We start from the raw sequence: 10571 nt of genomic DNA, 5'->3' as shown, positions 1-10571 counted from the left end.
GCTCTGGGTCTGGGCCTGGGCTGGGAGGGGTCGTGACGGGACACCGGCCTGAGCCACGAGCCAGTGGGCCTGAACCACCGTGCTCTTGCTTGCTCTGTGGCAGGAGCCCCCCTACCTGGACATGAAGCTGTACTCGCTGTGGGACGTTAGGGGCTCAGTGAGGCTCCAGAGCTGTGCCCAGAACCTCTCCCGGACTGGAAAGTCCCAGCATGCCAGGAACACTTGGCCCCGAGAACTTCCCTGTGGGATCCAGAAACCCCGCTCTGCCCAGTGTGGGGGGCAGGGGGCTGACTCAGCCCCAGCACAGTTAGGGCCCTGCGCTCATCAGCTCGGGCTGTGCTAATAAGACAGGGTGCCTACTAACCACAGTTCTAGGGGTCGCAAGTCCCACATAAAAGCCTGGGCCGGCTTTGGTGTCACGCAGTGGAAAGGACAGGACCTTTTAGAAGGACGCTAATCCCCTCCAAGGGGCGGTTCCCTCATGACCCAGTCAGCTCCCAAAGACCCCCCCCACACACTGTCAGCTGGGGGGTTAGGATTTCAACACACGAATTCGGGGGTCACAGACATGCAGTCTACCTCAGCCCCCACAGACAAGCCCTGGAAGGCTGGCCCTTTGTGAATGGCCCCCAGAGGGGTCTTGTTGGAGCCTGGCTTTTGTCTAAGGGGCCCGGCCCGGTGTTTGGGGGCTGGGCTCCCCGACCCTTCCTGTGAGTTTGGAATACAATAAGCAGAGCTGGAACAGGTCCAGCCACGGCCTGACAGACCCCTCCTTGCCCTGGGAATGGGACCCACACGGATGTGGAGTAGGGTTAGGGGTAGGGTTAGGGTTAGGGTTAGGGTGAGTGCCCCGGGGCCAGGTAACGAGGCTATGGCAGGTTGGGGCAGCACACGGTGCAAGGTGAGGTCTGGGGGTCCCAAGAGGTCTGCGGTGGGCGGGGAAAGGGGGAAGGAGGACGAATGGACAGTCCCACACACCTCCCAGCCCTGGGAGACACCAGGATGGGAGTCTGGGGCCCAGAGCTGGGGACAGGGTGCCCTCTGCTGGCCGCTCGGGCAAATCTGCAGGAAGTCACCCGCCAACACAGTTGTGGGGAGCGGGCTGCATGTACCTCATTGGAGCAAAGCCGGGGTACGTCATGGTGCTGGCCAAGAAGACCCCCGAGGGCAGGTAGTGGGGGAGGGGAGGGGCTAGGAGAGCGGGAACGGGCCCCCTTGCAGGGACCGGCCTCCGGCAGGTGGCGCTGTGGGCCCGGACGGGAGGCAGAGGCCCGGCCGCTCGCCCTCCTCCCCTCCAGGGCCCCGCGGGGGGCAGGGGGGCGGGGTTTGCCTCCGGGATCCCAGGTGACAGCTTCTTCCTGGGGTGGGGGGGGCCCTCCGCTGACGGGCCTGCGGCGCGCCACGCCTGGGAACGGACCGGAGGAAGGGGGCTGAGGTCTTCACGTCCGTGCGGGCTTCTCGGTTCTCCCATCTCTGAGCGGGCATCCGGGTGCTTCGGGGCAGGAGTGGCTGTTCTTTGGCTCTGAGAAGGCGATGGGACAGAACTGCCCTCCTGATCGGAGGCCAATTTCAAGGAGGTCCCTTCTCCCAGAGCAACCTGTGTGGGTCACCTGCGGGCTGCCGAGGGAGATCAGAGGAGCCGGACGGGGCGGTGAGGCACAGGGAGGGAGGGTGGGGGGCAAGCTGCTCTTAGTCCCAGAGCAGGACAGGAAATTCTGTGGGAGGGGCCGCCCCCCGGGTCAGGTGAGGGCGAGCAGCGGGCCGAGCAGGTGAAGAAAGACCCCTCGGGGAGAGGCTACGGGACGTGCCCTGGCCCTGCCACCCCCGGCCCCGCCTCCACTCTGCGCCAGTTAGGTGAATCAGTGGAGCCTTTTAAAGAGGACTCCGGCCCCGCCCCCGGGGCTCTGACGTAAGGCCTGGGCGGGGCTTGGGACTCGGCGTTGGCACCGCGCCCCCAGGCTCAGCCCTGCTGACCCGCAGCTGGGCTCGGACGGGTTCTGACGATCACCGAGGACTTCCTGGAACTTCCTATTTCTGTCCCGCGGGTCTAATCCCCCTCCTGCGTGACAGCTGCCCGCCCGCCAAGGCTGACCCTCTCGGGGACAAACAGCCCGGCCGCCCAGCGGTGCCCGACTGAGGCCAGGGGATCTCGGCTAGGCCTTTTCTTCAGCTGAGAACGAACATACCCGGCAGGGGTCGCGGCTGTGCAGGGGCCAAAACACAAACGGGGACCTGCGCTGGGAAGCAGGTCAGGGGGCGGGGCGGAAGCTGCGCCCTCTGGGAAAGGCCCTCCCCTCCAGGCTGGCTCCACCCCCAGCCTTTACTCTGGGCGTTTAGGAAGCATCCTCACCACCCGTCCTGAGCGCTCACTTTGCACCACGGCCTCTCGGGGACCTTCAGGGCGTTAAGTCACTGTCCTCACAATAACCCCGGCGGGTAGATGCTGCTATCACACCCACCACAAATGATCAAACCAAGGGCAAGTCCAGAACCGGCCTGAGGTCCCATGGCGGGGCCGGATAGAAACGCAGGCAGCTGGGCCCAGGCCCCACTCCCACAACTCTGCCCCGGCGTCTTCTCTAGAAGAATCCGCGGGCAGGGAGGTGGGGGAGCCAGGCTAGGGGGAACCCTGGCAGCAGCAGCAGCCTTGAGCCCACACGGGCTGGCTCTAGTAACCACGTTGTCTCATTTGGTTCCTATGTCAGCAGCGTGAGGTGGTTACAGGATCCTTTCTTTAATCACAGAAGGAGAAACTGCAGTTTGGTGAATTTGGGGGTGACATAGTCAAAGTCACTGGCAAGCCGTGGCGGCCACATTGGAGCCAGCTGTGCGACTTTGGGCCAGCCTCCTCCCCTGTCTGGGTGTCACCAGAGCAGGTGTGAAATGGGGACCTTGGCCTCGGTTAATGCCAGAGGAGGCTTCCCAGGAACCTCGCACCTTGTGAAAATGCAGATGACTTTCAGTCAGGTGGGGTGGGGCCTGCGCCCGCCCTGGGCCCCCCACCCCAGCTCCCAGGGGAGGGTGGCGCTGCCGCTGGGGCCCTGACCGCACTCAGGGACCCGCCCAACTCTTAGCTTCTGAGTCTATGGGCCTGGGACGACGCGCCCCAAAGGCCAGGAAAATTCCGGAAGCAGGCTGTCTGAATAAGGCCCTTTGTGGGCATTTCGTGCCTGGACAGGCCTGGGCGCCGTCTCCGAAGCACCTGCCCTGAGCCTTCTGCATTTCCACTCTGTTGACCTCAGCCAGACTCCTCCAGAGGGTCATGGCTTGGTCCTGGGCCCGGGGTGGGGGTGGCTCATCCCTGCCTCTTGGGGGCAACCCCCTGGTGGCCACACTGCCAGTCCTGTAGGGCTATCAGACGTGTGCCCCTTCTGTGTGCACACTTCTCTTCCTACCGTGAAGTGAGATGTGGCCCTGCAGACTTGCTCAGGCCTCTGAGTTGAGACGAGACATGTCACTTGTGGGTGAAACTCATCACCTGTCATGGAGGGTGCCACCCACCCATCTCGTGCACTGGTGATGTGTCACGGCCTGATGCAGGAGTCAGGATGTGGACCCTGCTGGCCCTGTGCTGGCCTGTGAGCTGGGCACCGCCCTGGGCCTCTAGCAAGGGTCTGAGCGCCTGGATCGGCTGGTGGCTGACCCTGTCCACCACGTCGGACATGTGGGCTGAGTGGGTGGCCCATGCCGGGTGTAGCCCATGGGGTTTGGGGAGTTTGTTAGTGGGGCACATCCCAGCCTGTCCTGACAAGCACACACACCAGCGTCAGCGGTGATGTGGGGATTCCAGCTGAGGCAGCTGCATCCAGTACTGGGGACGGGTTTCTGCACAGTTAAGCTCTCAGCCAGTGAAAGATTCACTCTAGGGTCCTCTTCGGTTGGACAGGGCTTGCTGAGGACGGGGACACCACCGCCCCCCTTGGCCTGTCCCTGCAGGAGAGAGAACCATGTCCCAGTGGGGAGCCCAGGGCCTGGCTCGCAGCACTTACCGAACACTTGTGTCCAGTTTGCACGGCCGCACTGGCAGGTTGTTTGGGGCCCTGAGTTCCCTGGGCATCAACCAGTCCTCTGGTGTCCCTGCCCCTCAGCCCAGTGCGGGGACAAGGGTCATGCTGGGGAGGCCCCTGGGCCCTTACACCACCGGCACCCGGGTGCCAGCGCCCTGGGAAAGGGGAAATTCTGCAGGCCCCAACCTGAACCCGCACCCACAAGTCCTGTCTCTGCCAGACCCAAGCTGGGATCAAATGCCATCCATTGCCTGGACTCATCAACGGGGGCAGGGGGCGCCCTCCAGACCAAAGGGGTCCCTGGGAATCGGGAGAGTAATTGAGCTGGAAGGCGATGAAAGGGCTGAGCGTGGGCGGGGATTTCCACCGAGAGGGAGAGAGAGCGAGGGAGAGAGCCGCCGGCCCAGGAGCAAGCCGGGGCGGGTTGGCCGGGCGCTGCCCCCTCCAGCTCTGTTGCAATGGTGCCCATAAAGCCCAGGTCCTCAGAGAGCTGAAGCCTTGATCTGTTTCTGCTTCTTATTTCCTTGAGAGGAAACCGCAGCCCTGGGACCGGAGGCCCCACATCAAAGGGGTGGGGCAGCTCAGGGGAGGCTTGAGGGGCAGGTTGGCTCAGGGTCAGGTGGGGCGGGAAGCAGCCGGTTCCGTTCGGCTGCCTGAGCAGGAGCCCCCTGGCCCGGCGAATCGGACTGTCGGCTGAGGAGGGAGGAGCAACATCCTTCTGGCCTTACCTGAAAGCAGGGGCCACTGAGGTGGACAGTCCCTGGCCCCCGTGAACCAGCGGGCATTCTCACAAACCTCATACAGGCCAGACGGCTCCGTGTGAAGGAGAAGGACGCCGAGATCGGCAGAGCAGCCACCGAGCTGTGGTGGTGCCGCTGTGTCCTTGCTCAGGGCCCCTTCCTCCATACCAGGTCCCCACACCCTGCATACAGCGGGGAGTCTGCACCCCAGATCCGGGGGCTGCCCGGCAGGTCCGGGGAGCTCCGGCGATGGGTTTTTAACAGGCTCCCTGTGTAGGGGTGAGGCTGGGCCAGGGAGCACGGGTTGGACCCCCACCACCCAGAGTGTGTGCCGCGTTCTGGCAACACCAGTGTCACGTGGAAGCTTCTGGAGATGCGGAATGGGAGGCCCCATCCCAGACCTACTGAGGGAGAAGCTGCACTTTCAGCCGGAGGAATCTCTCCTTGCTGGGAGTCAGACGTGCTCAGCCTGGGTGTCGGGGGACAGGGGTCAGAAAGAAGGGCAGGCCCGTCAGGTGGCCACTAATCGGAATTCATAAGGAGCCTTCCAGGGAGCTGTGTTACGTTTTGTGCCCCTCTGGGCGCCCCCATTCCCGCTGTTCTGCCACCCCATCCTGGGAGGCCCCAGAAGGGACTCAGACTCCATCCCCACACTGGGGACGCCCGGACCTGGCTGGAGCAGCTCCAGCACGCGGCTCCTGGGCCCGCCCGTCCCAGGTGGGTGTGGACAGACCCACGGGTGCAGACTGGCTTTCCTGCAGGGTGGGCAGAGGGAGGGGCCGGCTCCGGGCGGCAGCCAGGGGACATCCAGTGTGGAGGCAGCAAGTCAGTAAGAACCGAGTGTCCCTGGGGCCCGGCGCTGCCCCAGCCAGTGCCCCAGAAAGGCTAAGTTAGAGGTCCTCTCCCAGAGTGGGGGCGGGGCGCCCCGCAGGGAGGGAGCACCGGCCCCCGCAGCCTGCACCCCTGGCCCCCAGAGCCTCTGACCCTTCAAATGGCCCAAGCCATCTGCCTGGGGCCTGTGCCTCCCCCAGACGAGACTACCAGGCAAGATGCCCATCCTGGGGCAAGATTCAGAACGAGTCACCTGCTCAGAGCAGGTCACCTGCTCGTCCCAGGGGGGGCATGGGACCTGAGGGCAGGAATCCCAGGCTCCAAGGACCCTCACAGGCCGCTGGGGACATGGGCTGTAGACACCTACTTGGACGTGGTGTGGTGTCATCCACAGAGCTGGGTCCTCCTGGACACACTTCACTCCTGTCCCAGCTGTGTCATGGGCAAAGCCGTGTGACCTTATCTAGGTTGCCTGACCTCTCTGAGCCTTGTTTTGCTCCTCAGTAAAACCATACTCATCCTGAGAACTGGACACCTGTGAGAGGTATCGGCGAACTAACCTGCAGCTGGACAGTGTCGGGCATCCCAGGTCTGGTGCCCAGAGAGCAGGAAGTGACAGAGATAACAAAACCGTGCCTGCCGGGGGACTCCCACGGAGGGACGGGAGGGGGTGGCTGGAGAGAGGAGGGCTCTGCTGGCTGGCGGAGGGCTGAGACCTTGGAGGTCCCTAAGTCAGGATGGGGGGCACCTTGAGCCCCCTCTGAGCCTCAGGAAATGCCCGTTCTGGCTCCCCCCCTTTTCACGGTGCTGCTCCCCCCTCCTCCCGCTCTCCCGGAGTGGGTTGGGGACTTCATGGTCCTTGGGGGGGGGCGCCTGTAGCTCACGGGCTGGAGAACTGTGAATGGGACACTGGCAGCCCCACCCCTGGCCACCTCCTGGGCCAGGCGCTGCAGGGCAGGGCGCCCCTTCCACACGGGACCCTCCTCCTGTCCTCCTGCCGTTAGGCTCGGCCCCAGTGGGTGGAACCCTGGGTGTGGGGACAAAGAGATATTATTAGTGTCATTACTAAGTATCATTATTTCCATAATCATCTGTGATTAACACGTCAATGACTAGGCCCTTGAGACATGGGAGGGCAAGATGGGGCAGAGTCGTGCCTTCCAAGGCTGGGCGGCACCCGGAGCCCCCTCCCCGACTAAGGCCGGGGCAGTGGGGGCGGGGAATCACGTTTGTTGAGGCCGTGGGAGTTACCTCGGGCCATGTCCGCCCCAGGCCTTCCACAGCAGCGACCTCACCTCAGCACCTGGAGACAGGAATAAATTCATCCCCCCAGTGACAGATGGGGACATTGACAGGAGTGAAGCTGCCCCAGGTGGGCAGGGCCCAGCGGGAGGCCCGAGCCCAGCTCCGCCAAGCGCCCTTCAGGCAGTGGAGGGAGTGAAGCCCCCTAGGGCTCAGTGTGTCGGGGGTGTCCTTTCCTCCTGGAGGGGGACGAAGGCCTGGGGTTGAGCCCGGGGCCCTCCCAGTGGGTGTGAAGGACAGGAGGCAAGCTGGTCACCAGGGTCCCTCCTCCACCCAGCAGGGTCTGAGTGGCCTCGAGGTGCCTCACCCGGGTTCACCCTGGCTTCCCTCTACGGGGCTGCAGCTCTGGGGGACAGGTTGGGAGGACGGGTGGGTCCTCCCCTCAGGGACAGCTGTAGGCGCCTCTGAGGACCCTGCACAGAGGACCCTGCCGCCGGGGGAGGCTGCATTCCCCGTCCTTCCCCCACCCCACCCCCACCCCAGGACCTTTCTCAAGTTTCTGGCTGCGGAACGCCGGGGGGGAGCGGGCCACGCTGGGAAAGGGGGCAGCGGTTCAAAAGCACCAGCGGCTGCCTAGCGCCCACCATGCAGGTGCCAGAGGGTGGGTGCAAGTCTGCCCCTCCTCCCGCACTGTATCCCCCTGCAGCCAGGGCCTGTGGAGCAGGGGGACCAAGAAGCAGCGGATGGGGGTCCAGAGGCTGGGGCTGTTGTGTAAGCGGCCCCTGCTCCCTACCAGCCCTCCTGTCCGCCCCTAGTGCTTCGGGGAGTGACGCAGCCCCGGGCGGGCCCCGCCCCCGAGGCAGTGCCCGGGCGGGCGCGCAGTGCGGAGGGAGGGCCAGTGAGGCAGGAATGCGCCGCGCAGGAGGCAGCGGCGGGACAAGTAAGGGCAAGTCCCCGGAGCTACCGCCCTGCGCGCAGACAGAGCCCAGGCGAGCCAGCGAACGGGCAGGGGCGCGAGCGAGGCTGGGCGCACGGGGCAAAGGCGGCGGGCCGCTGCGGCCGAAGCGGGCGCGGGGTGACCAAGCGGACGCCGGGGCGCGCGCACCAGCGGTCGGGGCGCGGGCAGTCAGGGCGCACCGCGCGCGCGACCCGCAGCTGCGTCCCCGGGCCCGGGCCCGGGCCCCGGCCCCATGACGGCGGCGGCGACGGTGCTGAAGGAGGGTGTGCTGGAGAAGCGCAGCGGCGGCCTCCTGCAGCAGTGGAAGCGGAAGCGCTGCGTGCTCACCGAACGCGGGCTGCAGCTCTTTGAGGCCAAGGGCACGGGCGGCCGGCCCAAGGAGCTCAGCTTCGCGCGCATCAAGGCCGTGGAGTGCGTGGAGAGCACCGGCCGTCACATCTACTTCACGCTGGTGACCGAGGGTGGCGGCGAGATCGACTTCCGCTGTCCCCTCGAAGACCCCGGCTGGAATGCCCAGATCACCCTGGGCCTGGTCAAGTTCAAGAACCAGCAAGCCATCGAGACAGTGCGTGCCAGACAGAGCCTGGGGACTGGAACCCTGGTGTCCTGAACGGCCAGGCGTATCACCTTACCTCCCTACTCCCCACGGAGCCGGCGACCGGGGCACGTCGGGTAAGCCCTCTGGGGCCTAGCCCCCCTGCTTCCCTCCTTCTTTCTGGTCCAGAGAGAAGGGGACTCCTGCCAGCATGGCACTTAAAGCCAGACCATCCTGTGGCCACCAGATGGCAGGGGCCCAGGAGCCCCAGGCAGGGCCCTGCGCTCCCTGAAAGGCAGGGCCTTGCTGTGACTCAGGTGGAGGGGGACTGGCACGCACGGCCCCCCACCTGCTGGGCCCCTGCTGCTGCGTGGGGCCGAGTGCCCGGGCAGTGCCTCCCCTGAGCTGGGAGAGCCCAGGGTGGGAGGCATGGGAGCTTGCCCCTAGGATGGATGCTCCTCACAGGAGTGTTAGAGCTTGGAATTGAGGCAGGAAGATGGCCTCCCTCTGCCACTGGGGTCCTGGGGGGGGGGGTCACGGAGAGACTGGGGAGCCCCTCTGGCCGGGAGGGGCCTCAGCGGCAGGGCTCTGAGTGTGCCGGCCTGGGCTCCACCAGCGGTTGCTGACAGTGGGCTTTGGGTTCTAGGGCTGAGCTGGAGGGGGCGGGGCCCTGAGGCGGGCAGGGGGGATGGAGGCAGGCAGGGGGTCTCGGTTTGTGAGTTGTCCGGTCTTCCTCCCCCAACAGCAGTGGGCGGGGGCAGCTTGTGGTCAGAAAGGCCCAGGGGAGAGACCAGGAATAGAACGTGGACGCCTGGCTCCCGACCCCGTGCCCTCTGCCCCAGATGCCACTCCCTCCTCCGGGAACGGGGGCGGGGCGGGAACTGCTTGCACCGCTCACTCCGGCTTTAATTTCCCTGCTGAGAACCCGAGTCCCCCTTGGCTCTCACCCCCAGCTCCTTGCCTCCCTGCCCTGCAGGCCGCACCCCTCTCTGACCCTCCTGTAGGCGTCCCCTCACTGGAGGTGGCAGTCAGCCGAGACTGGACCCCCCGAGCCCTCACGTCCTGGGGGGGTGGCGGGCTCCCCCATTGACCACTGTGCGCCGACAAACATTATTTTCTGTGTTGGCCCCGGTGCGGGAGAGTTGGGGAGCCGGCTCACCGCGGCCCATAGTGGACACTCTTTCTTTCCTGGCAGCGTCCTGGCCCCCGGTGGCACTCGGGGGCTGACCGGGCTCCACCTGGAGAGGCAGAGTCACCGTCTCGAACAAGAGGCTTTGGAGCTGAAGGGTCTGACACTCTGGGCAGAAGGGCAGAAGGCCTCTCGGGGCTGAGGATGAAGATTCGGCCCCTGGACCCTCTCCGCCTCGGAGGATGCGTCCCCAGCTAAGGGCCTTCCAGCCACAGGCCTGACCGATGGACCTTGATGGAGACCTGGGGGGACAGCCCCCACCCCAGGGCCCGGCTCCCTATTCTGCAGACTGCTGGTCCTTGGCGTGCCGCCGCACTGGAGGGGGCCAGTGCGCTCAGCCTCAGGACACAGGGGACTGCCCCCGGACTGACCATGGTGGGGGGAGCTGATGGGCCTGAGGCCCACACTGGGGGGTCTCCTGCTGCTTAGGTCCCTCTGGGACCCCCGCCCCTTCAGGCCCTCTCTTTGCACACTTCCTCCCTTGCCCCACCCTTCTGCCCCCACTGGGGTGCTGGGCCTGGAGGTGGCCGGGTGGGGCGGGGGCTTTGCCGTTACCATTTCATGCCTGTCCCCAAATGAAGACGCCCTGCAGGGGGCAGTGGCCACACTGTTTGCTGCTCCAAGTTCTTCGGCCTCAAAGACCCAGTGCTCCGGGCACCCCCGTCCTCACCCCACCTTCCTGATGCGAAGCCTGTCCTGAAGTCCCCGACCTGGGTGGGAGCATGACGCCAGGAGACTTGGCCTCAGTGGTCCTAGGGAGGGGCGACTGCAGGGCCTGGACCGACCGATGTTTCCCAGGCCCGGCCGGCTCGGTCGCAGCCTCTCCGGTAGGGGGGGGCCTCCCCTGCTGTCCCGGGCAGCGGTCCAGCCTCTGGGCAGAGTGCTCTCCGGAGTTTGCAGACTTGGGCCTGGAACCTTTACACAGGGCCTGCTCCTTACGGGCAAGTTAGGAGGAGCCAGGTCAGCCTGGGGGAAACTGAGGTACAGTCGTGGTGCCCCGGGCTGCGTGGAGCCTGGTAATCGGGACCCGGGCCTTTCCACGAGGCCGTCAGCCCACCTGTCTGCACCG

At 65.6% G+C, this 10571-nt stretch overlaps 1 protein-coding gene across 1 annotated transcript; it reads left to right on the top strand.

The window, feature by feature from the left end:
• Nucleotides 1–7708: 7708 nt before the first annotated feature.
• PHLDA3 (pleckstrin homology like domain family A member 3) lies at nt 7709–10109 on the top strand. The gene is made up of 2 exons (XM_037161151.2): nt 7709–8450; nt 9509–10109. Exon 1 carries the CDS (start codon nt 8011–8013, stop codon nt 8386–8388), a length of 378 nt encoding a protein of 125 aa, XP_037017046.1. The 5' UTR covers nt 7709–8010; the 3' UTR covers nt 8389–8450; nt 9509–10109.
• Nucleotides 10110–10571: the final 462 nt, after the last annotated feature.

Source organism: Artibeus jamaicensis, unplaced genomic scaffold (genome assembly GCF_021234435.1).
Source record: "Artibeus jamaicensis isolate MK-2021 breed Jamaican fruit bat unplaced genomic scaffold, CSHL_Jam_final scaffold_754, whole genome shotgun sequence".
NCBI classification, from domain to species: Eukaryota; Metazoa; Chordata; class Mammalia; order Chiroptera; family Phyllostomidae; genus Artibeus; species Artibeus jamaicensis.
Note: the sequence above shows the minus strand (reverse complement) of the source record. Positions and strands in the feature narration are given on the sequence as shown.